Source organism: Neurospora hispaniola (genome assembly GCF_033458365.1).
Source record: "Neurospora hispaniola strain FGSC 10403 chromosome Unknown B0T23scaffold_3, whole genome shotgun sequence".
NCBI classification, from domain to species: domain Eukaryota; kingdom Fungi; phylum Ascomycota; class Sordariomycetes; order Sordariales; family Sordariaceae; genus Neurospora; species Neurospora hispaniola.
In genome coordinates, this window is record NW_026944408.1 from 3,660,299 (window position 1) to 3,683,467 (window position 23,169).

The 23,169-nt window shown below is 51.9% G+C and overlaps 10 protein-coding genes across 10 annotated transcripts; 4 read left to right on the forward strand and 6 right to left on the reverse strand.

The window, feature by feature from the left end:
• Positions 1 to 135: 135 nt before the first annotated feature.
• B0T23DRAFT_452935 (uncharacterized protein) lies at positions 136 to 2,460 on the forward strand. The gene has a single exon (XM_062841157.1). The coding sequence runs from the start codon at positions 292 to 294 to the stop codon at positions 2,362 to 2,364; it is 2,073 nt and encodes a 690-aa protein (XP_062694441.1). The 5' UTR covers positions 136 to 291; the 3' UTR covers positions 2,365 to 2,460.
• A 1,041-nt stretch (positions 2,461 to 3,501) lies between these two features.
• B0T23DRAFT_336379 (uncharacterized protein) lies at positions 3,502 to 4,802 on the reverse strand. Its single transcript, XM_062835810.1, has 2 exons — positions 4,067 to 4,802; positions 3,502 to 4,012 (listed from the first exon to the last, which is right to left on the reverse strand). Exons 1-2 carry the CDS (start codon positions 4,335 to 4,337, stop codon positions 3,741 to 3,743), a joined length of 543 nt encoding a protein of 180 aa, XP_062694442.1. The 5' UTR covers positions 4,338 to 4,802; the 3' UTR covers positions 3,502 to 3,740.
• A 952-nt stretch (positions 4,803 to 5,754) lies between these two features.
• B0T23DRAFT_427955 (Prephenate dehydratase-domain-containing protein) lies at positions 5,755 to 6,992 on the reverse strand (the record flags this gene model as incomplete). Its single annotated transcript, XM_062840102.1, has 3 exons — positions 5,755 to 6,749; positions 6,805 to 6,841; positions 6,915 to 6,992. The coding sequence occupies 3 exons, from the start codon at positions 6,990 to 6,992 to the stop codon at positions 5,755 to 5,757; spliced, it is 1,110 nt and encodes a 369-aa protein (XP_062694443.1).
• A 1,627-nt stretch (positions 6,993 to 8,619) lies between these two features.
• B0T23DRAFT_395072 (eukaryotic peptide chain release factor subunit 1) lies at positions 8,620 to 10,265 on the reverse strand (the record flags this gene model as incomplete). Its single annotated transcript, XM_062838166.1, has 4 exons — positions 8,620 to 9,756; positions 9,831 to 9,880; positions 10,019 to 10,103; positions 10,233 to 10,265. 4 exons carry the CDS (start codon positions 10,263 to 10,265, stop codon positions 8,620 to 8,622), a joined length of 1,305 nt encoding a protein of 434 aa, XP_062694444.1.
• A 1,018-nt stretch (positions 10,266 to 11,283) lies between these two features.
• On the forward strand, positions 11,284 to 12,820 carry B0T23DRAFT_377992 (uncharacterized protein). Its single transcript, XM_062837064.1, has 2 exons — positions 11,284 to 11,983; positions 12,146 to 12,820. The coding sequence occupies exons 1-2, from the start codon at positions 11,594 to 11,596 to the stop codon at positions 12,326 to 12,328; spliced, it is 573 nt and encodes a 190-aa protein (XP_062694445.1). The 5' UTR covers positions 11,284 to 11,593; the 3' UTR covers positions 12,329 to 12,820.
• B0T23DRAFT_377996 (uncharacterized protein) lies at positions 12,821 to 15,531 on the reverse strand. Its single transcript, XM_062837065.1, has 4 exons — positions 15,215 to 15,531; positions 14,942 to 15,111; positions 14,739 to 14,868; positions 12,821 to 14,661 (listed from the first exon to the last, which is right to left on the reverse strand). Exons 1-4 carry the CDS (start codon positions 15,443 to 15,445, stop codon positions 13,213 to 13,215), a joined length of 1,980 nt encoding a protein of 659 aa, XP_062694446.1. The 5' UTR covers positions 15,446 to 15,531; the 3' UTR covers positions 12,821 to 13,212.
• Positions 15,532 to 15,691: 160 nt separating this feature from the next.
• Positions 15,692 to 16,169, reverse strand: B0T23DRAFT_123529 (uncharacterized protein). Its single transcript, XM_062832073.1, has one exon. It carries the CDS (start codon positions 16,009 to 16,011, stop codon positions 15,751 to 15,753), a length of 261 nt encoding a protein of 86 aa, XP_062694447.1. The 5' UTR covers positions 16,012 to 16,169; the 3' UTR covers positions 15,692 to 15,750.
• Positions 16,170 to 17,724: 1,555 nt separating this feature from the next.
• B0T23DRAFT_403805 (60S ribosomal protein L2) lies at positions 17,725 to 18,881 on the forward strand (the record flags this gene model as incomplete). The annotated part of the gene is made up of 4 exons (XM_062838812.1): positions 17,725 to 17,736; positions 18,014 to 18,542; positions 18,605 to 18,702; positions 18,756 to 18,881. The coding sequence occupies 4 exons, from the start codon at positions 17,725 to 17,727 to the stop codon at positions 18,879 to 18,881; spliced, it is 765 nt and encodes a 254-aa protein (XP_062694448.1).
• Positions 18,882 to 19,055: 174 nt separating this feature from the next.
• B0T23DRAFT_123537 (adenosine kinase) lies at positions 19,056 to 21,263 on the forward strand. Its single transcript, XM_062832074.1, has 3 exons — positions 19,056 to 19,887; positions 20,087 to 21,041; positions 21,114 to 21,263. The coding sequence occupies exons 1-3, from the start codon at positions 19,518 to 19,520 to the stop codon at positions 21,151 to 21,153; spliced, it is 1,365 nt and encodes a 454-aa protein (XP_062694449.1). The 5' UTR covers positions 19,056 to 19,517; the 3' UTR covers positions 21,154 to 21,263.
• A 1,644-nt stretch (positions 21,264 to 22,907) lies between these two features.
• B0T23DRAFT_314693 (uncharacterized protein) lies at positions 22,908 to 23,165 on the reverse strand (the record flags this gene model as incomplete). Its single annotated transcript, XM_062834821.1, has 1 exon — positions 22,908 to 23,165. The coding sequence occupies one exon, from the start codon at positions 23,163 to 23,165 to the stop codon at positions 22,908 to 22,910; it is 258 nt and encodes an 85-aa protein (XP_062694450.1).
• Between the last annotated feature and the right edge of the window lie 4 nt (positions 23,166 to 23,169).

Below are 23,169 nucleotides of genomic sequence, written 5' to 3' on the forward strand. Positions count from 1 at the left end.
CATATATCGTATTAGGAACCATAGTACATCCTCCCAATTCATAAAGGTGTGGAAGGTGGCCCGTGCGCCCTTGGACCTTACTATTTGAGAGAACCTCAAAACGCGGTTGTCCTGACAACAAGAACAAACGATCATCAACGAATGAGGAGGAGTATGGGTTGCGATGCACGAGTCAAAGAACCTTGAAGGTCTCGTTGTATGAAAATTGATCGTCGATACGGTCGCATGCACTTCTCTCGTTTTTTTTTTGTTCTGGCCGATTGCAACACTCCCGAGGAGTAAGATGCAAAGATGTCGAAACTTACAGCCAACACAAAGGTCCGCAAATACGGAAAGCCAACCACGAAGAGCAGGGCAGAACTGCTTTTCGCGGAACTGCCCAAGACTCCGGTGAAACAGCCACGCCGAGAGCCCATACCACAGATTCTGGAGCCGGAACCACTACACATTTTGGAGCCCGAAATCTTGGAGCCCAATCCGGCCTGCCATGAGCACCACGAGTCGAAACCAGCCCCAGAACCGGAACCGATGTCCGATGAGGACGATGTTCATGATGTTACAGAACACTTCGACTCGATATTGCTTGATGAAGATGACGATCACCAAGATGCGCCTTACGCATCCACGCCGCGACCTTCAATAGGAAGTTATACGAGTTACAATACCTCCATACAACCACCACCACCACCTAGGACTTCACTGTCATCACAATCCCCACGACTTTCTCCATTCAGAAAACTTGCATCTCCATCACAACCAAGTCCAGCAACACTTCAACCACCCACAACCAAGTCCCCAACTAACCGCCACCCACAACAATTCCCCCTCAAATCCCCACGAGTCCGCCAACTTATCCAAGAAGCCAACCCCCATCAACACCAACAAGACCAAGACCACCAAGAACAAGAATACTCCTTCTACGATACCTCCTCCTTCCACACCCTTTCCTGGGCCGACATCTGCGGTCCCCCCTCGCCCCTTAACTCCATTACGAAAATAGCCGAAGCCTCCTACGCCGAAGTCTACCGCATCACCAACCCTCGCGGGACGTCCATCATCAAAGTGATCCGGTTGCAATCACCCATCAAACCGCAAACCAAAGCCCAGATCAAGTCTGGGTTGGTGGACGAAGAGCCCCACGCCGAATCGGACCTGCAAGGCGAATTGAAAATCAGTGAATGGCTAGCCGACATCCCGGGGTTCGTTATTTACAAGGAGCGGTTCATTGTCGAAGGCAAAGGAACAAAGGAGTTGTTGGAGACGCATCAGGTGTTTCAGAGGAAGATGAAGAGGAAGGACCCCGGAAGGGCGCAATTTTATCCGTCTCCGAGTCGGTATCTGGAGAGCACGAGGTTTTTGGTGGTGGAGTTGGGAGACGCGGGCACGGCGTTGGAGGATTTCATGGTTGAAGTGAAAACGGGGGAGGATATGTTGTGGGATGTCTTTCTGAGTACGGCGGTGGCGATGGCGAGGGCGGAGGGGATGGTGCGGTTTGAGCATCGGGATTTGCATGAGGGGAATTTGTGTGTGAGAAGGGTCAGGGGTGCGCGGCAGAAGAAGCCGGCCGAAGGTGATGAGACGACAGGAGGAGGAGGAGGAGGAGGAGGAGTCAAGTTTGGTTGGTCAGGATTGGAGGTTACCATTCTGGACTATGGTCTTTCAAGGGCTACGGATCCAGAGACAATCGGGCCTGATGTAGAATCTTGTCTGGCATCACCTATCGGACGGAAGACTACGGCCGACAGAGAAGTCAAAGAGGAAGCAGTCGTCTTCTATGACCTGGAAAAAGACCCGGCAATGTTTACTTCGACGCACGCGCCTCAGTGCGACGTTTACCGACTCATGCGCGCCCACCTGCTTGACAACACGCCTGAAGGAAAACCGATCTCTTGGGCGGGATATTACCCGTACACTAATGTTCTCTGGCTGTCATACATCTACAGTTACCTCTGTCAACACTTTAAAGGGGATAAACGGGAGCTGAAAGCGTGGAAGGAGGAAACAGAGGAGATGTGGAAGTACCTGGACCCAGAGCAAGTGGATGATGTGAGGCAAGAAGGGAGCATTGGTTTCGGTGCGGCGGGGGATGTGGTGGTCTTTGCGGTGGAGAAGGGTTGGATTACAGAGGAACAGGTGATGGATGTTGGGGACAGGAGTACGATGTTGTTTGAGGAATCGAGGCTTGGAGTCCCGCCTATAGAGGGTATGAAGAGTGGTTGCAAAAATGCGATTGCTGAGAGTGTTGCAAATCAGCAGGCCAGTGAGAGGCTTGAGTCATGGAATGAGAGTGAGGAGGACGATCAGATTCGCCGCCATCCTAAGAGGAGGCGGACGAGGAGGAAATACGTCGACGAAGATGAGTAGCAAATGGTTCACGAACGAGCATAGCATAGCGTCTGGTAATGTAATTCTCTTTTATCGTTTATATTCGCATTGAAAAATACTCCAGATTCCCGGTCGTCTTCACTCTCTCTCCTTTCCCTCGGTCTTAAGATCATCTCACGACAAGCTTGACCATCGTCCCACAGTCTTAATTCTGCTTCTTTTAGTCCTCTTCCTCCTCATCCCTGCCGTGGTCCTCATTCTCGTCCTCGTCAAGCTCATCCGAATCTCACTTCAAGCGACACACCACATCATCAGGATCTTCAATATCAGGCCTTCCTCATTTGCCATCAGGAGCCTGCTTTTAACACCTTCTACAGCCGGTTTCCTTTTAGGGAAGAGGGTGCTTGTTACAGCTAGCATACACGGGCCCTTCCTAAAGGTGGTCCTTCTTGCGGTTCTCCGGCGTATCCCCTGGACCATAAAATTGAAGTTCCAATAAGCCCACACTTTGATGCAGGAGTCGATCACCAGGCTTTCTGCACATTAATTTTAGACATTTGTAACAGGGAGGTTGCAAAACCCTGCTGACTTTCTTTGCTCTGATAAAAGCGGCAGTGTTTTCTGTTGTTGTTGTTGCTGTCAAAAGCGTCGCCGCAGCGCCTACAGATCTAAGCGGGAAACGGCGCCTTTCGATTCACACCATGATTACTGGGTTTGCTTGAGTATTAAGAATGAGCAATCACTAATCTGGTCTCGAATACCGTCCGACCTGATGCTAAGTGCGAGCATAACGGCACGAAGACTGGTTTCGTCGGCCAAGGCAAGTGCCTCTGCGAGCTTCTCGTCCTTGGATTCGTTCTCCATGGCACCTGAAGAGGTATGAGGAGGCGTTTTCATGGAATCATATGGAAAGGGCTAAGTCCAAGGGGGGTTCTGGATAGCTGTAAGAGCAGGTAGCCATATTCCGAAGAGATGACATCTGAGGGAAGAAACGGGGGAGACAACCTAGTAGAAAATCCATTCCGCACTCAGTAGAATAAGCCCCTCCTTTGGAATTATAATATCATGCTGGTTGGTTTGATAGTTTGGTTCGCGACCATGGGTTAAATTGGGCGGTTTTGGAGCTCTTATCATCCTTTCAGAAGAGGAACTGTTCTCTGTGTAAAGCGATATGGGATAAAGGTACGGGTTTGTGACGCTACTACAGAAGCCTCTGATGGATGTCCTCCAATGCCTCCCGCCATTTCCTTCAAGGCCTTCAAAATTGGATAATAAGCCTGTATAACAGAACCCTTTATAGAGGGCTAAAATATTTTATACACCTAGTAAAGCCTTAGCTTTCTTGTACAGGACTAACAAACATACCAGTGCTGGATTGTGTGGTATCGCCTCGTTTGTTTGCCGTTGCTATCGCTTTACTCATCCTCCTTTTGCTCTTCGTCATCCTCCCCTTCGTCCTTCTCATCGGCCGAATCATCAACATCAAACCTTCCTCTTTTGCCGTCAACGGCCCGGTGGTAACCCAATTTACACCCTTCTGCCTCATCGGCTCGCTTATCGCAGCATGGATAAACGAATCCCCCGAGGAGGTCAGGATTACGACGGTTCTCTTCCGAATCCATATAGCCATGGCAATCCTCGTTCCAGTCATACCATGTGGACGAATTTTCGTCGAATTCCATATCCTCTATTCGCCGGTTAGCTACCTGCCCAAGGAGAGAGGCAGAAGTTGCACACATACCTGAGTGGTAGCGACATTCCTTCTTATTGTCGTCTTCCTCAAAAGCCTGGCCACATTGAATGCAGATATGAACGGGAGACGTCGCTTTCCGTTTGGAGCCAGAACTTCCTCCCTTGGCCGCATTGAGCTTGTTCACTTCATACAAATGCTTGCTGATGAGTTGTGCAACCTCACGCTCAGCGCAAAGGCCGCGCAGGACTGCGCGCAGAGTGGACTCATCCGCCGAGGCAATTGCCTCTATGAGCTTCTCGCCCGTCTGGATTGCCTCCATGGCTGCTTGGAGAGTTTTGGTAAAGACGATTCTGAAGTCAACAAGATAGCAGAAGGGCTGAATGTCAGAAGCCTTACAGGACTGTAGCAAGGGGATGCAGATTAGTGACGGAGTGACGGAGGGGTGAGGTACAAGGAAGAAAAAGGGAAGAAGTTCGAAAGAACCAGATGGAAATTCTTTTGATGCTCAGAGTAACCTGGCCCCACTATGATCTAAAACAAAAGCGGTAGTTAGGCGTGATTATGGTTTGACCCTGTCGGCTCGCGGTTTGCAGCGCAAATCGAGGTGGCTGATATGAAAGATGATGGTTGGCTGCCATAATTGTTGGGAGGCTCTTGGAAAGTTGTTTGGCTCATCATGCTAGTCACAGGAGGGTGAGAGGACACGTTGTAGAAAGCAAAAACGGTGCTTCCATGTTCCGTGGAACTCGCTGAGGCTTCAGAATACCCGTGGAAAAGATGGCCCCGAAGAACTTGGCCGTACGGTAAGAAGCGCCGAAGAAGGATCATACTCGTTTGTATGGCTCATTTGGTGAGACTCTGAGGTTTTGGTTGAGGATGGGATGGTCAAGGTTAGAGTTCACAAACAAAGTGAACGGGACTGTCATAGAAAGAAGCGTATGTCAGTCGGAGGTGTATGACATTTTCTGGGAAATCAGACCATATGTCCCGTTCAGTGCAGACTTTCTACACTGCTTAAGCTGTTTGTTGTCGTTGATGAGTTCCTGGTTCAGTCTACTGGTTCCTCGTCTTTAAACAGCAGTTGAAGTAAGATTCCCGAACATACTACTTTTGACGGAGGAGCCATATGAGCTTAGGCTTTATCTGATCTCTCGAAGTAGGCTCTTGGCCCTTTCCACACTACTTGGTGTCATCCTCGCAAAGACCATACGCGTTCGAGGCACAGCAAGATGTTCAATAGTGGTGGTGAGCTGCCGATTGGTGAGGCAGGATCACTTGATGACTCAACCTGATGCTCGGATTACAGACCAAAAGCAACCGCAAGAAAACAAACAACGCGAAGCCCCTCCCAAAGAAGTGTTAGTCGCACCGCTTTATCGATCCCATGTGCACTCTCTTCAACAACCTTTCTTAGGCAGACGCTCAGGTGGTGGATGGCCTCGACCAAGAACGACGTAATCCATCAGTTTCGCACTAAATTGGTAGATGGTTGGGGATTTCTGTCGACGAACGTGAGCCAGCATAATCTCAAGCGTTGGGTGACTTTGGAGGTTTCCTAATACTTCTCGTCAGTTAGCTTGACCGAATCAATGCTCGAGGCTCGAGTACCATACATACTCTAGCCCATTTTGCATCCCATGGCATATATGACACGCCTCAAGTACACCAGCCAGTCTATTTTCGATCCCCCCTTCTCAATCTTTTGCCTATCCTGTCCGATGAGTATGTCCTCCATTTTACCTCCTCCTCTGATTCAACCAACTACCCAACCACCTCCACCGTTCCGCCACGCCCTCAACCCACTCCACATCCCCAACCAACCCACTCACCCTCCCCTCCGGATCATCCCACCGGTTACCCTCAAACTCGATAAAGAAGAGATACTGAAACGGTGCAATCAGACTCGGCAAGCTATTGATGCTCGTCAGGTTCAGTCCTCTCCGCTTGAAGCACCCCAAGACATCCGCCAGCGCGCCAGGCGTATGATGCGGCACCGTGAACGAGACCATAGACTTATACAAGCCCTTGTAAGCGTCAATCTTGTCCGTATCATCATTCCTCCCGCCGCTGCTGCCAGAAACCGACGAAGAGGGACGAGGCGACAGAGAACGGGGCGATCCTGAGGTTGGAGACTCAAGCAGAGACTCTACTCGGTCCGTGGTCCACGGCAATCCCTCAGGCAGCTGCACCTCCTGCTCGACACCGTCGTCGCTGCGGCTACTGCAGGGCCGTCTGCGCAGTACAAAGAAGCGGGTCGTGTTGTCTTCGCGGTCTTCAATGCAGCGCGCAAGAACATCCAGGCCGGCCATCTCGCCAGCTACTTCACCCGCTACAGCAGCGCTCGAGCCGGTGGCGTCAGCAGCAGCGAGCTCGGCAGCTTTGCTAGTGGAGGAGACCTCGATGGTCTCGACGCCCTTGAGGTAGGTGGCGAAGAACTTGGCGGTTTGGCCGAAGGCTTGGGGGTGAGAGTAGACGCGTTTGACGTGGGAGAGGGAAGTTAGGGGCGTCCCCTTTGCGTTTTGGTCAACGTTAGGTAGTAGGGAAGACTTTCTCCGGCCTAGGAGAAAATGGTGGACGTCTAGGTAGGCTTCGCCGCAGATGGTGATGTTGGGGTAGGTAGAGGCGCGGTCGGCAAGACAGTCGAGGGTGAAGCTGACGGTGCCATGGGTTGAGTTCTCGAAGGGGATAACGCCGAAGTCCACATTGGAGGCCTGGACTTCGTCAACGACCTCTGTAGCCGGTGTTAGTGAAGTTTCTCGTGTTCAGAAAACTTGACTTCAACAGACCTCTGATCGTCGTTGTAGGGATGAGTTCCCACTTATCCTGGTTTGGAAAGGCAGATTTTGTCGCCTATACGTTGCAACAACCCCAAGTCAATAATATTAGTCTCATGTACACCACTGGGAAGGATAGATTCTCCAGCCACATCGAAGCCTTTCAGCGTTCCCTCAAGTTGGATAGTCTCACTATCCATTTTTTTCTGGCTCCTTTCAATGCACTATCTCAACCCTGGCAGGCCGCGATAGCTCCCATTCTCCAAGGTGACCCGAGTCCATCAAGCCCACGAGTAACTCAAAATCACTCAACCGTCCCTTCTAAGCCCATTTCATGCGGATCACATACCTGATGAGAATATGAAGCAAAGGGTCCTAAGAAGGCGACCTTCCTCCGGTGACTCCTCTCGCGAGTCCCTTCCGATGTCGGCGCAGTGGCCGTTCTTGAGCTCATGTTTCGCAGGCCGTTCACAACCGTACTGTCTACCCGTCCAATATGCTTTCAATAACACACGTACCCAGATCACCGCTCAAAGAGATCCTAGGTAATCGTGGACGGATGTAGGAAGTTGGAAGAGTTAAGTCCCCTGATTTGTGTATGAGTTGGGAATAAAAGGTGCCAGTGACCAATCATTCATAGAGCGCAGCGGAGCATTGTTTGGAAGACCCATGTGCATGGTACCTGACGCAGTAGATGGATTTTTGGTGAAAGAAGTAATTTTGAAGTCCCGGGGTACTGTTCATGTGTCGTTGCCCCGAGCAACAAGCTCTCTATTGCATGACCTTTCAACTCAGACTCACCGGCCATCCTGAGTTGTCTTCATGCTGGTTTCGACCGGCCACACGCGGTTGCCCCTCAAAGGTCCGACCGCCGGGCCCCGCTCCGGCCCCGATTACCGGCTTCAGATTTCCCATACCTCATCAAAGTCGCGTTTCCGGGACAGCCCCACAATGAATGGGTGATGACATTGTGATCGCCGAGGACTGCATAGTCCCTGCTTTTGAAACCTATAATCTGCGCTAACAGTACTAGGACAGCTCATTTTATATATATATATATACATTTTATTGATATTTGGGGTACGGGCACCATTCGAGAGCGCCAACTGTAAATGGTTACCCTTGAGACGGTTATCAAGAACAATCGAAACCAAGAGCCATCAAGATCTAACAAAGACAGAATGAGCGTGGAATTCGGTCCTCGGCTACCGCGTACTAAGCCCTAGTTAAACCATATCTCATATCGACCTGTTTGATTTTTTCCACCCAAAATTCCATAACCCAGTTTCTGATGAACCGAAAGCATAAAAGAGTGTTCATGAAGACAGACGCTGTCAGTCCCCGGAATAAAAGCAAATCCATTCCTCATGGTTCCGCGCTAGACATTCAATCCTTTCCATCTTCCAACTTGAGGTATTGCTTTGCGTCCAGCTAAGGGATTTTGGACAATTCATTCGTTGGTCTTGGTAAGACTTGCGAAGAATCAACTCTGCATCCCATTTATAGAACTTCCGCTTCAGTCATAGGCAATTTGATTCTGTTGCGGCTGTTAGCGAGTGGCCAGAGATCGATCAAACATGAAAATGCCATACCTTAGATTATACTAAATCAAACTCAAGAAGCCGTCATCATAGAGCGAAGCGGGCTCGGGCGGGACACCTGGTGGTTACCCGGCTGATGAGGGCTTGCGCCGGAGCGAGCTGCGGACATTTTGCCCGAGCTGGTTGGCTTGAGAAGCGGCGCTGAATCAGCTTTAGGTGTCGTCGTCGGCTCGGACGGGATAGCTTGAGTTCCGGGTCCCTCGTTGTCGGCGAGGGATTCAACTTGTCAATCGTCGTAGTACTCATCATCGTCGCTGACGTCAGCTAGCTGCTCGAAGTTGACCTTGTAACGGAGGATACCGCCGATACCACCGAAGCCCTTGACGAACTGGTTGCCCTCAGTAGAACGATCGGAGACAAATTCGAGCGTGGCACCGAAATCCTTGTAGTGCTCTGCAATCCACTCAAGGAAGGACTCCTGGGAAACAACTTCCATCTCCTGGCCTGTCTCCTTGTCCATGAAAGCGTCGCGGCTGGCCTGCTCCTGTGCCTTGGTAGTATGCAGAATAACTTCGGATCCGTTGCTGTCCTTAAGAACCCAACGGTTGACCTCAAGGTTCTCGAAGACGATGAGGGTTTCAACGGCACCGAGCTCCAAAGCCTTGAGGGTATCCTCAATACCGTAGCAGACGCGACCGGTATCCTGGCTAATCTCCTCGAAGTACTTGCCGATGAGCTTCTTCTCCTGGATGAACTTGACGTTTCCGAGGGTCTCCGAGGACAGCTCAATAGCCTGGTTGAAACCGTTTTCACCACCGTACGAGACATCGACAACCTTGACAACCTTGGTCTGGAGACGGGGATCAAACAAGTCGGAGGCGTTCAGGTCGTTCTTGAAATCGGCGGAACCAGCCAAAACGAGACCGGCAACGTTAGGCCTGTCGTTGGTGATGAAACACTGGACAGCCAATTCGGCGACCTTGCGGACATAGTTGTGACGCTTTTCCTCACGGAGACGGGCAAAACGCAGGGCGGACTGACCACCACGACCGTGCTTCTTGGGAAGATCGACGGAGAACTTGTGGACAATATCGCGGGTGTTTCCACTGAGAGTGCCGAACAAAGCACCGTTACCATCCATGATGATGAAACCGAACTTCTGGTCGGAGTCGAGAAGCTCGGCAAGAGCCTCGGTGTGGAACTTGTTGTCGCAAAGGTAGAGGGAGGTGTTGATGGGCTTGAAGGGCTCGAAATCGATGTTGACCTTTCTCTCCTTGCCTTCTGAGGTCAAGATTTCACCGCAGTACACGACAAGACCATTGGGCGGCACCTTGTTGTAGAGCTTGAGCCTTTGCTGGGTCGAGGTAATGGCCGAAAGGACGGACTGACGGTTGACACGCGACTTGATGTTCGAGGCAGTGCCCTATAGTGCTAAGTCAGGAACAACTGTCCGACACAATAAGGGTGTCGAGATTGAAGGGAAGCATGGTGACGCACATATTCTTCAGCCAACATCTTTGCGGCTCTGGAGATCTGATCCTTGGGGGCTGGAGAAGATCAAGAGTTAGCACCACTGGACATTGGGCCATAAGCAGCAGAGCAGCGAGGATTACTGCCAATAATCTCGCTATGTGATCAAGGGAGGGTAGACGGCGGTGACAATGCCATGGTAGAGACAAACGTACGGATGATGAGCGAGATCATGGAGGTGCCGTTTCCACGGGCGGCCTCAAGACGCTTGATCAGCTTCTTGACCTTCCATATCTCAATCTATGAGGGACAAGAGCATATCGTCAGCATGCGAACATCACGTCGGGAACTGTGTGGTTTTTTTTTTTTTTTTTTTGTTTTTTTTGCGCGCGCGCGCAGTCGGGAGAGGGACGATGATGAGCCACTCACGTTCTTCTCGGCCTCGTTGGCGTTGGGATCCATCTTGGCGGTTTTGGGGTGGTGAAGAAGATGAGGAAGACGAAGTGCTGCTGGCGCCCCTGAAGTTAAGTTGGTGCAGCGAGCGAGGTTTGTGATGTCGTCCTTGGTTGGATCTGCTTTCAACGGGCGGCGAGCAGGGCAGGACCACAAAGTGGGCAGGTTGGGGTTGTTCTTTTTCTTTTTGCCCACTACTTCGACTATGCCTCGCCTGGCCAATGTGCCTCGCCGCTGGATTTCCTTGTATTCAGTGGGGTTCCAGTTCTAGAACTACTCACCCGTTTTGAGAGGGCACAATGGGCTAATTGGCTGAATTGATGCTTGTCAGTAAGAAGAATCCAAAGAAGCCGGGAGAATGCCCCGCCTGATCTGGAGTAAATGCGGCAGACGTAGGTGGTACCTCGTTTGCCGGCATGTTCACTACCTACCTCTAGCGAGTGGGCCACGCCTGCCACAAGGTACAGAGGGGTTTCCGCTGCCCTGTTCTACTGTACCTGTCTGCCCGTATGAATATCCTTAGGCACCTTCTCGTTTTCTCCCGCCGTAACAGGTGGGGCGAAACGCGAGTCATCATTGGCGTGGGGGGTCCCTTGGGCCTTAGCAACCCTTCACACCTACCTGCACATCCCTTCTCCCGCCTGACCTCGTCCTTCAGTTCAACACCGCATCAACTTGGCACAGCTTCAGGTTGTGGCGTTTGGCCGTCCAGCACACCGGGTCCCACATTTCCTTCCCGTTTCAGACTGAACTTGCAGAGAACTGCGCCGTATCAGCCTACGATTGTCTCGAGGATTGTCGTCACAGCAGGAACAAAGATGGCAACCTTGAGGCGATGACAATGGAAGCGGTCTGGCCGTGTTAGTACCTAGGTAGGTACCTAGTCAACCACACAGAAATTCGATGGGATGTATCATGCCGTTCGTTCACAGCCGACTTTTTGATGTTTGGCCTCAATGTTGTTACTGCCTTGAGGTTTATACTGCCGGGTGTCCTCCATGGTTACGTCCTTGGAAGTTGCGACTGACACACATTTCTGGAGAGAGCAATATGTACCTAGGTAGTCGCTGGGTGTCGGCCCCTTGCCTGCCCGTAGCCCTACGTGCGTACACTGCCCTGGTGTGTAGTGCAATGTACAGGAGCTACTACGTACCGCTCCAGTGGACTGCGCCAACCCCGGAAGGTACCTGAAGCTATGATGTCGATTGACCTCGATGTTCGCTATCTCCCGCTCGCGCGTAGGGCCAACCTCACCTCAGAGCAGAGTAGTCCTCTACACCTCCCATAAACAACAACCTCGAGACGGGCTATGGAACTTGCAGTCTGCGCCGTAAACCATGAACTCCGACATCCCCATACAGATCGCTGAGACCATCCAAACAGCGCACATCAAGCGCGAGCCCTCCCCTTCGCACGACATCAACCCCTCTACCGCCGCGTCCAAGCGCGAGCCTGCGTCCCTCCGAACCCAGACCAGTCACAGTCAGCATCATGACTCACTAATACCTGACGGCGGGATCGACGAGGACGATGACGAGGAGGACTATGCACAGTCAGAAACAGAAACAGATGAGGCGAGCGAATACAACGTGGTCAAGTCCAGGCCCCGGCGCAACATCCATCACCTACCCCCGATCCCGGACCTGCGGTACGAGCAGAGCTACCTGCACAGTATACGCAATGCAGATACGTGGTGGAAGGTGGTGTTGATTACGGCGAGGGATCAGGCATGTTGAAGTTTTTTTTTTTTTTTTTTTTTTTGGAATACCTACACCACCATCATCGCTCTCATCTAGAGATTTCCCGGCCTTTGCCCCGCTGGCTTTATAGACATGTCGCCGTCCTCTCAAAATGAACACTGGACAACTAACAGTCCAAAAAAACAACAGGTCATGATGCCCCTAGTTCAAGGTCTCCTCTACAACATCCTAGTCTGCGGCTGGCAGTCCTGGAACCGAAACGCCCAGATTCACGGCTCCTCGATCGGAGCCCGGGTGCGGCGCTGGTGGTACGGGGTCAATAACTGGGAGATTCCCCCTGCTCCTGGTCCCTCTCCTTCTGTTAAACCATAAGCTATCATATGGCCCAAAAAGAAAACTTATTTTCTGGATCCATTCTTATACTTTTCTTCACCCTCGCTTTGTCGAAAAACAGGTCGCAAAATGTACGCATCTTCCAGACTCGCCGATCCAGCAGCTGGAACCTCAAACAGAACTTCAGCGGAGGCGGTGGCTACGGAGGAAGGGAGGGGAGGAAGGTGGTAGAGGCGTTCAGCCAGAACTTCCAGAGGGAGTTGGGCGGTGGTTACGCTTGAGTGGACAAATAGTTGTGGGAAAGGGGCTTTGGGGATGAAGGATCTTTGCCTCGCTGCATTGCACGGTTTTGTAAATGGACTCGAAACAAGCATCTTGATTCAAGCATTCATGGTAAGATGTGAACATTGGCCATATCGGACTGGCTGCATGTCCGTTGTGTAAGAGACCGTCACATGCTGTGCATGCAAGATTTCAACTTGTCTCATAACTAAGGAATTCAAGGATCGAGATGCTATCATAACCACATAATTGCCGGTCTAATTGCTTCACCCGTCTTGTGTGGCATACACTTCATTCTTACTCCGTTCCCTCTGAAGCTCCCCTTCGAGCTTTCGTTAGAAATGCCAGTTCCGTTCGCTTCAAAGTAACGAAAACTCGAGAACTATCACCCACAACTAAGCCTACTGATCCCTTCCACTTGTCTTTTTTTTCTTCCTAGTCGCGAATCATAACGTAATCTTGATTGACAGAACATAGTTTCGTGCATCGCGATACTCCTCATCCATGTTTTGTACACCCAGAACTCCCTACTTCACCCGTAACTGAATTCCAACATAACCTAACAATAGAAAGGTACAGAAAACTAAACCGTGGCTACCCATACGTAACGGAAAATGCTCTGACACTTGTCAACAGCTCATTTAGAGGCCAAAAAGCTGTTGAGGTTGAGGCTTCTCAGGGCTCCTAATCGGTAAACCCTGCTGTCCTCCGGGCGGACCCAGGCCCGGGGGCGGTGATAAGGGACGTTTGATACCACTACCGCCTTTCTCAACCAGGGGCTCGGCTGTTGCTTTCTTGAGCGGGATCGCAACGATCTCCTCCTTGGCTGCTGGCTCATCATCCGCGTCCACCATGGGGACATCGTTCTCCTTACCATCGCCGACCGACTGACCTCGAGACTGTGCGGGAATCGCCTGCTCGCTCACCACGATATTCCTGTGTGCCGTCCGGGGATGCTTGTGAGTAATCGTTGGCGAGGGGGTCGGACCATCAATTTTGGTGACTTTGGCATTCTCATCGAAGCCAACGCGGATGGGGAACTTGAACACGAGGCTGTTGTCGTGATCATCGTCATCCTTGGCATCGCCACCATCATCGAGATCGTCCTCGTCCGCCATGTCTGCATCTTCCTCATACTCCTCTTCGTCCTCTTCGTCCTCCTCTTCGTCGTCAGCGGTCGGAACATGCTCGTCTTCCTCATCGTCGCCAAAGTCCGGTTCGTCACTAGCCTCGTCCTCGTCCTCGGAATCGTATTCATCGTCCTTGCTGCGCTTCTTCTTACTGGTGGTGGCGGCGGCAGAGCTCCATCCGTTCATGCTGTGATGTACGGCGGCTGATCGTCTCGGGCGGCCTGTGGGTCCAACTGTGAGCTCTACTTGGTCTCCATTCTTCGCGTCAGCGACGCCTCCCGTCATCTCGACATCATCGTCGCCTTGGGCACTGGCAGGATTGCTGGCCGTCGTCTCGAACCGGGTGGGTGCTCTTACTTGCCGCCCGCTGGCGGTGGTGATGGGGCCGGCGGGCTCGGCGGGGGTGTGGTTCCTGGTGTTCCTGGCGGACCGCCGGGTCGCGGTCGAATCCGTATAGAAGTCGTCCTCATCGTCCGAAAAGGTGTACTTCATGCGCTTGCCGCGGGTGCGGCCCTCGTACAGCGAAAGACCGGGCTCCGGGCGCTTGAATTGCTCCTTGCGCATGATCCGGTACTCTCTTCGTCTGCGCTTCTCCTCGGTTGCTTCGAATCGCGGAATGCTATTGGCGATTCTCTTCGCCAGGGCTCGGGCCTTGGGTCCTCCGTCGTTCTTTTCCAGCTTCTCGGCAAGCAGCTTCAGCTCTTCGATGTTACCGGCAACGCTCCACCATGTTCGTGTGTGCCCTGCGGGATTGCTCTCCCTATATACTCGGAAATGCGTGTCGTCGTTACCCTCGATCAGGTAGTATCTCCGTTTGTCGCCGTCGGTTCCCCAAGGTTGGACACTGACACCGACATTCAAATCGTCTTCGTGGCGGGTTCTGTAGTTTTTATTGATCATAGTCTTGACGACCTCGGAGGACGCAAGGGACCAATGGATCAGCGTGCGTAGGAGAGCAAGCTTGAGGTCAATTGCGGATTAGCCTTTCTTTTCTTCTGCATCTCTGGGAATTTTGAGTGCGGCGTGAAATGACATACCCGTTGTACTGGGGTCATGGAGGTAAAGGTGGCACCTCCAGCAAGAGGGTTCTGACCCTCCCACTCCTTTGCCCATTGACTCTTGTGCGACTGAATAGCTTCTTCGAGGGCGCGTCCATAATGACCGGCTCTGTGTTGGGTTTGTTGATTAGCAAGTTTTGCGAGAAATGGTTTTGGCCTGCTGTAGGCGGGGCAATACGCACTTGACGTCCTGTTTGCGATTAAGCAAAAGGCCAAGCAGCGCGCAGAGAAAGTTTTCGACGCGCTCGCCTGGGATAGTCTCGACCACGTCACGCTCCAGCTCTTGGGGTCCGAAATTGGCCAGGCTTTTCGGAAACGCTTCGGTGAATCGGGAACGGAACATAACAATGAACTAAAATACCCATGTTAGCAACCGGTGGCGTCACATGCAATGGCACGCGCGACGGTTTGTGCTATGTCGTCCTTTGAACGCGACGAAACGCGCAATAACATACGGCAATATCAGGATTATCGGCTAAGACGTATTCATGAGGAGGGGAAGGCTCTCTCTTGCGTCGCGGTGGCGTTGTCTCCCTGGGTGGGTTCAAGGCCGGGTTTTTGTCGACTTTGTGGAAGAATTTCAAGATGCCCTGATGGCGTTCCACCTGGATGTCGGCTTCATCATCGGTCGGAGGCGCCGATAGCGATGAGATGGATGAAAGATCGGAAGAGTCGTCGTCAGCCATGATGTGCTGTAGTGGCCGATGGCACTTCGTTTGCTCGTTGCGCGTTGCGGTGCTGAGGTGGAAGAACGAACAAGGGTGCTTGCAAGAGAGAAAGTGGGTGCAGCAGTGAGGAGCAACTGAATGTTATAAGAGATCGGCCGCAATAAATTACGTACCGGGCCGCCAGCAACAGTCCCAGGGCTTCCAGCCCAAGCTCACAGCAAGAGAACTGCACAAGGGGCCTGCTTAATAGGCACATTCATCAACGAATCCAAGGCGAAAAGCCGTCTTTCTTCTATCTACAGCTAGCGCTGGAGCCAGGTGTGTCAGTTCAACGGGCCGCTTGTTATCATGACAAAGTTCCATCCAACCGCACAATCCATCGCCTCCCCTTGGAATCCTGCCCGTCGGTCATCCCCTCCGTAGCCCAGAGTCCAGAGCTTGAGCATCCTGTCGATGCCATAACATGAATTCCAGGTAGCGCTCTGTGTATCGGCGAAAGCCCGCATGGCTCGCTTAAGGCAAGCCCTCGTCAAATGTTCAAGTACCCAAAAAAAAGGCCCGAGGTGCATAACTCGTGATGCCATATGCTAACTGTCGCTATTCAGAACGGTTGTAGAGGTGGCGGTTGGGGAATATGTGTGTTCCGCCGGGGCGTTGGTGTTATGAAGCAGAGTGATGGGGGGGTTGTTTTCGCGCCCGATATTTTCCTCCCCTCCACCCAAAAAAAAAATAAAAAAAAAATTAGAGGGTGAGCTCCAAGGGTCGACGTGTGATCCCAACGGGGACCATGATCCTCATGCCCTCAATGTTTCCCAAATGTGTGTGGTATGCCCCAGGTGTCAAGACGCGAATGGAGACTGTGTAGAGAGATGCAGGGAGCGAATAAGCCAAGGCGCCGCTTTTGCCTGGCCTGGAGACGGCATATAGACGCGATCTAGCAGGGACCCTCTGATGTGATAGCCGTGCCTCCATCTCCATCGCCAAAACAAGTGGTGCAACAACAACTCGAGCCTTGAAGCTATTCGCATTCCGACCCTCGTTGTCCACAAACAAACAAAAAATAAGATGACGTATCGCGTATGCGGAGGCCACATTTTATGTGCCTGAACAGAGTTTCGAGACCTACCAACAAAATGCAACGTGCCCAATAATGACAATGCCTTGGGATTATGGACAAGTGCAGGCATCAGCCCAACATCGACTCGCACTTGCGACATCCTTTGTCGGTGAACGAGAAGGAGGTTGAGGTTGGCCAAAGTTCAACGACGCTGCTCCTGCCTCTCGTCCCAGGTCGGGAGGGCCTGCATCCACTGCATCGGTCGCTTGAACGATTTGAGTTCACAAACCCAAGGTCTTGCAGCGAAACGGTCCACATAGCAGAACCACGGGCCTGAAGAACTCCAAAATCGCAGCACAAAAGTTGCGATCACGATGAGTAGTCCATCCGACGGCTGGTAGTACAACGCACTCATGGATTCAGTTGATCACACCTATCAGATTGTTAGAACACCTTCGGAATGGAGATAAAAAGGTAAATGAGATAAATCTGCCGTACTTAACTAAGAGCATGCAGTTGTTTGTTTGGTCGCTCCTGCGTTGAAAGTCAACATTGCTGGCATCACTGCAGCGCGTCAATCCGACGAGAGTTGTGAAGTTGGGCGGATGACGATACTTAGGAAGTGGGCGGCGTTCCTGCTTTTGGCGTGATCCGGATGCCGCGTACCGTGTGACCAAACTACAGTGGAAGACGCTGCACTGTCCGTCGTACTTCAACTTCACCCGTCGCGCTGCGAGATGCAATGCGATTTACGAACAGCATCATCACACCCCAAACAATAGACAGAAAGAATGAGGGGATTTCACAGAAATATGTGAACTCAGACAAGTTTCGAGATGTCACAAAGACCCATGCGCCACTATTTGCAAATACTTTTAAGTTGCTTTGATGGAAGTAACAGCGATGAGACGTGAATGGCACAAGGCTCGCTGTGGAGGGGAGGGGCACCAGTCACGGTCGTTTCTAAGCGTGTGGTTGCGTCTCCACGTGACGCAATTGAACAGTTAGAAGAGCGCAAGCCACAGGTCCCTTGCTGTGCGCCACATCTACTCCCCGCGTTAGGGCAGCTTGGGGAGCCGCACAGGCCTAGTGTGTGGCTTGTTTTCGCGCAAGTCCACACAAGAATTTGGAAAAATATCGTCTTGCACTGACTTCGGGAGCTTTTTACGAAGCGCAACTCAACCTTCAACTTACCGAAACCCGGCCTTTACTTTCAGTCATTTGAGGTAGGAGGGACAAAATGGGTCGCGTCGTAAGTAAATCCCGATATCTTCATCATCCAGCTGTTCTCTCGAAACGATCGCGACGAAGTTTCCAAACTCGAAAACCGACGACGACAATGGGGGGAAACCGACAATCGCATAAAATTCGGCGCCCAGGGCGGCAAGGGGGCGATTTGGAGATTTGGAAGTGATCGAATCGAGAGGATATTTGGGATGCACCAGCACATGGCCCCAAATGGCAGAGGAAAGGCTCGGAGCACGAAACGGCAATGATGTCGATGCTGACCATGCATCTTCTACCCTCAGATTCGCAACCAACGTAAGGGCCGCGGTTCCATCTTCACCGCCAACACCCGGTTGAACAAGGCCCCGGCTAAGTTCAGATCTCTCGACTATGCCGAGCGCCACGGCTACATCCGTGGTGTTGTGAAGGAGATCATCCACGACCCCGGTCGTGGTGCTCCTCTCGCCCGCGTTGTCTTCAACTCCCCCTACAAGTTCAAGAAGCAGCGCGAGACCTTCATCGCCAACGAGGGCATGTACACCGGCCAGTTCATCTACGCCGGCAAGAACGCTGCTCTCACTGTCGGCAACGTCCTCCCCCTCGGCTCCGTCCCTGAGGGTACCGTCGTCTCCAACGTCGAGGAGAAGGTTGGTGACCGTGGTGCTATCGGCCGTACCTCCGGTAACTACGTCACTGTTGTCGGCCACAACCCCGAGGAGGGCAAGACCCGCATCAAGCTTCCCTCCGGTGCCAAGAAGGTTGTCTCCAGCAGCGCTCGTGGCATGATCGGTATCGTCGCCGGTGGTGGCCGTACCGACAAGCCCCTCCTCAGTACGTTTTCCCCGGTACATGTGATCCTCCGAAATGAGCGGAAGTGCTGATTAATTTTACAGAGGCTTCTCGTGCCAAGCACAAGTTCGCTGTCAAGCGCAACAGCTGGCCCAAGACTCGTGGTGTTGCCATGAACCCCGTCGACCATCCTCACGGTGGTGTAAGTTTTACAGGTGTCCGGAACTCTGAACGCGAGCTGACATGGTGCTACAGGGTAACCACCAACATATTGGTAAGGCTTCTACCATCTCCAGGTACGCTGCCCAGGGTCAGAAGGCGGGTCTCATTGCCGCCAGGAGAACTGGTCTCCTCCGCGGTACCCAGAAGACCAAGGAGTAAAGCGATTTCTTGTTTGTCATCTGGGCTGGGGTTTCTGGGATTGCATTGGTCTTTGCTGCTTTGTAGTTACGGTACTGCGAAGGCGGCTGGGAGACTTCCTCTTTTTGCAAGCATCTTGGGACGTACCGGAATAAAAATGATTCCCACACAAAGCAGCGAGACGGGTGCCAGATGCGAGCCGTGGTCCTTCAGATGGTGAGCGAGCATGACCCTTGAGTTCAGGGCGCGTCAATCACATCAAGGAAACTCGGAAGGGCATGATAACTATCATCCTAGGCAAATTGATGAGCGGACATGATCGTTTTTCTTCGGTCAAGAGGAAGCAACTACAGTTACTGGTCTACACGTTGTGACAAGACTATGTATGAGGGGTAATGCGAAAAGGAGAGAAGACTAGGCGGCATCTGATACTCTTGATGCTAGCAGGGAGAAACTTGATACCCAATTGCTCTACGCTGTTGTGTACGTACTGGCACCTGACGTCAAATTCTGGAGACGATGGACCGTCTACTCGGATTGTAGTAGCTCCTAAATTTATTCCCATGTGCATTGCACTACAGCAACACATGCTCAATTTTAGCGTGGTGCGTTATCGTGCAATCTCCTCCTCGCGGTATCACCGAACTGAGGTCCAAAATGCTTTTGATACATCCAATAACTCGACCACAACGTATCATCACCGGCAAGCTTGAGTCTCTCATCGGTGTCTCATTTGCTGTTGGAGCTCGCCGACATGGTCAACCCAGTGCTGCTGGGGCAACTCGGAGTTTCTACTCCACCGCCCCAGTGAATCCATTCCCTGCGGCGAATCCTTCCACCTCGAACCTAGTGCGTGGTTGCGACCCCGCCGTGGGCTGCTTCTCGCTGTCAGCTTCGAATCTTATCCCAGTCAACAACTCTTTCCACACAACAACCCCAAGTCGCTTCAGCATTCGTAGCAACTCGTTCAGCAAGATGGCCGCCACCAAGGACTACAGACTTCTCTGCCTTGAGAATCCCCTTCTCGGTGAGTCCTACTCTTTCCCGCCAGTCTCATCTTGTTTACACCTGAGTTGGCGCCTATCAAATTTCTCTGGCAGTTCGGGCGCATCCAGGTTTTCCATACTCCCAATTCGCCTCGCAACACCACGGCGCAACCCTTCGTCCTCCCTCGTTCGCAAAACCTGCATGATGCAAGTGAGCTGTAGCTAACAATCGCATCTCAGACATCCAAGCCTTTGGCGATGAGGCTCTCCTCGAGAAGTACGGCCTCAAGGCCAACGACGCCATCCTCGCCGAGGAGAAGCACCAGGGCCTCTTCGAGGACCTCCTCCAGAACTACGATGCTAAGCTGATCGCCGGTGGCGCTGCCCAGAACACCGCCCGCGGTGCTCAGTACCTCCTCCCTCCCAACAGCGTCGTCTACCTCGGCGGTGTCGGTGACGACAAGTACGCTGCTATCCTCCACGATGCTGTCAAGCAGGCCGGCCTCCGCGTCGAGTACCGTGTCGACCCCAAGATCAGCACCGGCCGTTGCGGTGTTGTCATCACTGGCCACAACCGCTCCATGTGCACTGAGCTCGGTGCCGCCAACCACTACGACCTTGAGCACTTGAAGAAGCCCGAGGTTTGGTCCCTTGTCGAGAACGCCGAGGTCTACTATGTCGGCGGCTACCACTTCACCGTCTGCCCTCCCGCCATCATGGAGCTCGCTAAGCAGGCTGCCAGCGGCAACAAGCCCTTCATCCTCTCGCTCTCCGCCCCCTTCATCTGCCAGTTCTTCAAGGAACCCCTTGATGCCTCCGCTCCCTACTGGGACTACGTGATCGGCAATGAGGGCGAGGCCGCCGCCTACGCCGAGTCCCACGGCCTCAACACCACCGATGTTAAGGAGATCGCAAAGGCTCTTGCCAACCTTCCCAAGGAGAACACCCAGCGCAAGCGCGTTGCCATCATCACCCAGGGCACCGAGCCTACCATCGTTGCCATCCAGGGTGAGGATGAGGTCAAGGAGTACCCCGTCCACTCCATCGACCCCGCCAAGATCAACGACACCAACGGTGCCGGTGACGCCTTCGCTGGCGGCTTCGCTGCCGGTGTCGTCGAGGGCAAGTCTATCGAGGAGTCCATTCACATGGGCCAATGGCTCGCTAAGCTCTCCATCCAGGAGCTCGGTCCCTCGTAAGTTTTCACAACTCTTGTCTCTGCAAGACTTTTTATCCCAGATGTACCAACTGACAACGTATGCCACAGCTACCCCTTCCCCAAGCAGGCTTACCCCGGCCACAACTAAATCTGGGAGACCAGTTTCGTTGGCTAGCAGGGCGTGAATTGAAGAAGAAGTAGAAGAGTTGTTAGTAGAGCGTTCTTGTTCAGCGCAATAGGAGAAGAGGCGTTGGTTGTAAGGTATCCAGGAAGCCTTTAACATCAGGCTTAGGTTACTTGACTGCATACACATGGTTCAAATTTTGGCATAGGATCATGACTAGTTATCCTGGTCACAAAATGGGTTTCAACAACGGCACAATATACCACGGGTTTTTACGGCATCAATGTTTTTGTGTTTACTCCCGCTAGGGTTTTTGTTTGCAACAATTGTGTGAAGAAAGCTGGTACGAAGAAGCGCGAGAAGCTGGAATGACTGTAAATAGGGGTTGGATCCTGACAGCGGACCTGATCGACTTGACATCAAGAACCTCGGCTCTCCTTCTCATGTGATACCATTTTGGCCATCCAAAGGTAGAGGCGACAGTGTTCCTCTGTGAATCACCTATAGTATTGGGCCCCCAGGTGGTATTTCAAATTCCTCCTTGGGATGGGCTTTGCGTCGGCCAAGGGGATACATACCGTTGCTCCTGTATCAAGGTCCATGGTTTTCCAGCTTGAACAAGTTCGACTTGGGTACGAGCGATTCTTTCTCTCCCTTCCTCCGGATTTCTTTTTTTATCATTATTCTTTTATTTCCTTTTCTTCCTTTTTCCTTTTTTTCCCTTTTTTTTTTTTTTTTTTTTTTTTTTTTTTTTTTTTTTTTTGAAGGGGGCATGCTGAGCGAGATCCACCGTCACAGTGTTTCGGCTTGGTCATGATTCCACTGTCGAGAGGCTCTGCTAACTCAGTTTACTCAACTCGGAACACTCTCGAGTCTCCCGCCAACTCGATAAGAGAGACAGCAAGGTCTTCCCTTCCCTCAACCACGTACCTCTACATATGGTGACGCTACCCATCTTTTCCTAGTTGTCGGGCAAACCACTAGAAGGTTGATCTCGGAAATACATCTATTTATTTGCAAGAAAGGAACATCAGCCAGAGGCAGCGTACTCATGTCCCGACCAGATAAGTGTAAGATGACTAGCATTGACACATTCAGAGACATGATGTATGGTAATATAGCTTTGACTTTCCTCATTGAAGTTCTGCTTTAAAGATCATGTGTCGAAGCGCGCGTCTGTCAATCTGGTAAAACTCAAATTCAGGTTTTGGTTGTGTTGTTCAGTATCTTTCGTTCTTCTTCCTTATCTTCATTCCTCTCTGGGTAAGCTTCAACGTCTGGAGCGCCCGATTCCTCTTTTGCTCAAATCCTCGTCTTTTTTTTTCACCTTGAGAACGGAAACCCCATTGCTCCTTGATTCTTTCGCTTCTTTGCAACTCTTCACCTTTTGCCTCCTTCCAAAAAGCCCTTTCGTACACATACTTGGGTCAATAGTAATACGCTGTTCCTGTCACTCAAAAGAGGCGAGACGAAAGCAACAAGAACCTGCATAATTGCCTCCAGTGAGTGGCAGGACCAAGGGACGGTTAAGGTCGAATAAGACGAAACGCGCAAATAGTGAAATGAATCCAAGATGCGTGCGTGATACGCCACTAGTAAAGGAAGCACGAGGCTGTGCGAAGCAGAATAACTCATTGGGTGGGTGATCACCTTGCTAACTGAGTTTTGCAGATTCCTTTTCAAGCGCGTTCCGTCTTGAATTCCACATGCCTCATCATTCTTCCCCAACTCCTAAGGGAGGGACAGCGCAGACGTGCAGACAATCATTCGTCGAGGTATTAACGGCAGTCAGAATGACTGAAGCCTCCAGCATGGTATGGCAAGAAGCTATCGCGAATGCTCTTATCCGGTTTCGCCATCTGTTGACCCCAATGTAAAATCGGGTTCTGCGAATCATCGCTTAAGTCATCGTAAACGTGTTGTCGCAAATTCTCGTCGTGTCGGCGTCTACTGCCAACAATACTATGGACTCCGGACCAGACTAAGCAGATGGGTTCCTTAACGCAGATTTGTAGGCGAGAGGCACGGCCGACCATCCAA

Bases quoted from the DNA above. Each gene is read 5' to 3' on its own strand.
- B0T23DRAFT_377996 (XM_062837065.1), bottom strand. From the start codon at position 15,445: ATGGCTGACGACGACTCTTCCGATCTTTCATCCATCTCATCGCTATCG. The intron at 14,869-14,941 runs GTGCGTATTGCC...AACCCAACACAG, and splicing joins AATCGCAAACAGGACGTCAA to AGCCGGTCATTATGGACGCG. The intron at 14,662-14,738 runs GTATGTCATTTC...ATTGACCTCAAG, and splicing joins CCATGACCCCAGTACAACGG to CTTGCTCTCCTACGCACGCT.
- B0T23DRAFT_123537 (XM_062832074.1), top strand. From the start codon at position 19,518: ATGCTTTTGATACATCCAATAACTCGACCACAACGTATCATCACCGGC. The intron at 19,888-20,086 runs GTGAGTCCTACT...ATCGCATCTCAG, and splicing joins CCTTGAGAATCCCCTTCTCG to ACATCCAAGCCTTTGGCGAT. The intron at 21,042-21,113 runs GTAAGTTTTCAC...CGTATGCCACAG, and splicing joins ATCCAGGAGCTCGGTCCCTC to CTACCCCTTCCCCAAGCAGG.
- B0T23DRAFT_123529 (XM_062832073.1), bottom strand. From the start codon at position 16,011: ATGGCATCACGAGTTATGCACCTCGGGCCTTTTTTTTGGGTACTTGAA.
- B0T23DRAFT_452935 (XM_062841157.1), top strand. From the start codon at position 292: ATGTCGAAACTTACAGCCAACACAAAGGTCCGCAAATACGGAAAGCCA.
- B0T23DRAFT_336379 (XM_062835810.1), bottom strand. From the start codon at position 4,337: ATGGAGGCAATCCAGACGGGCGAGAAGCTCATAGAGGCAATTGCCTCG. The intron at 4,013-4,066 runs GTATGTGTGCAA...ACCGGCGAATAG, and splicing joins GGAATGTCGCTACCACTCAG to AGGATATGGAATTCGACGAA.
- B0T23DRAFT_377992 (XM_062837064.1), top strand. From the start codon at position 11,594: ATGAACTCCGACATCCCCATACAGATCGCTGAGACCATCCAAACAGCG. The intron at 11,984-12,145 runs GCATGTTGAAGT...AAAAAACAACAG, and splicing joins TGATTACGGCGAGGGATCAG to GTCATGATGCCCCTAGTTCA.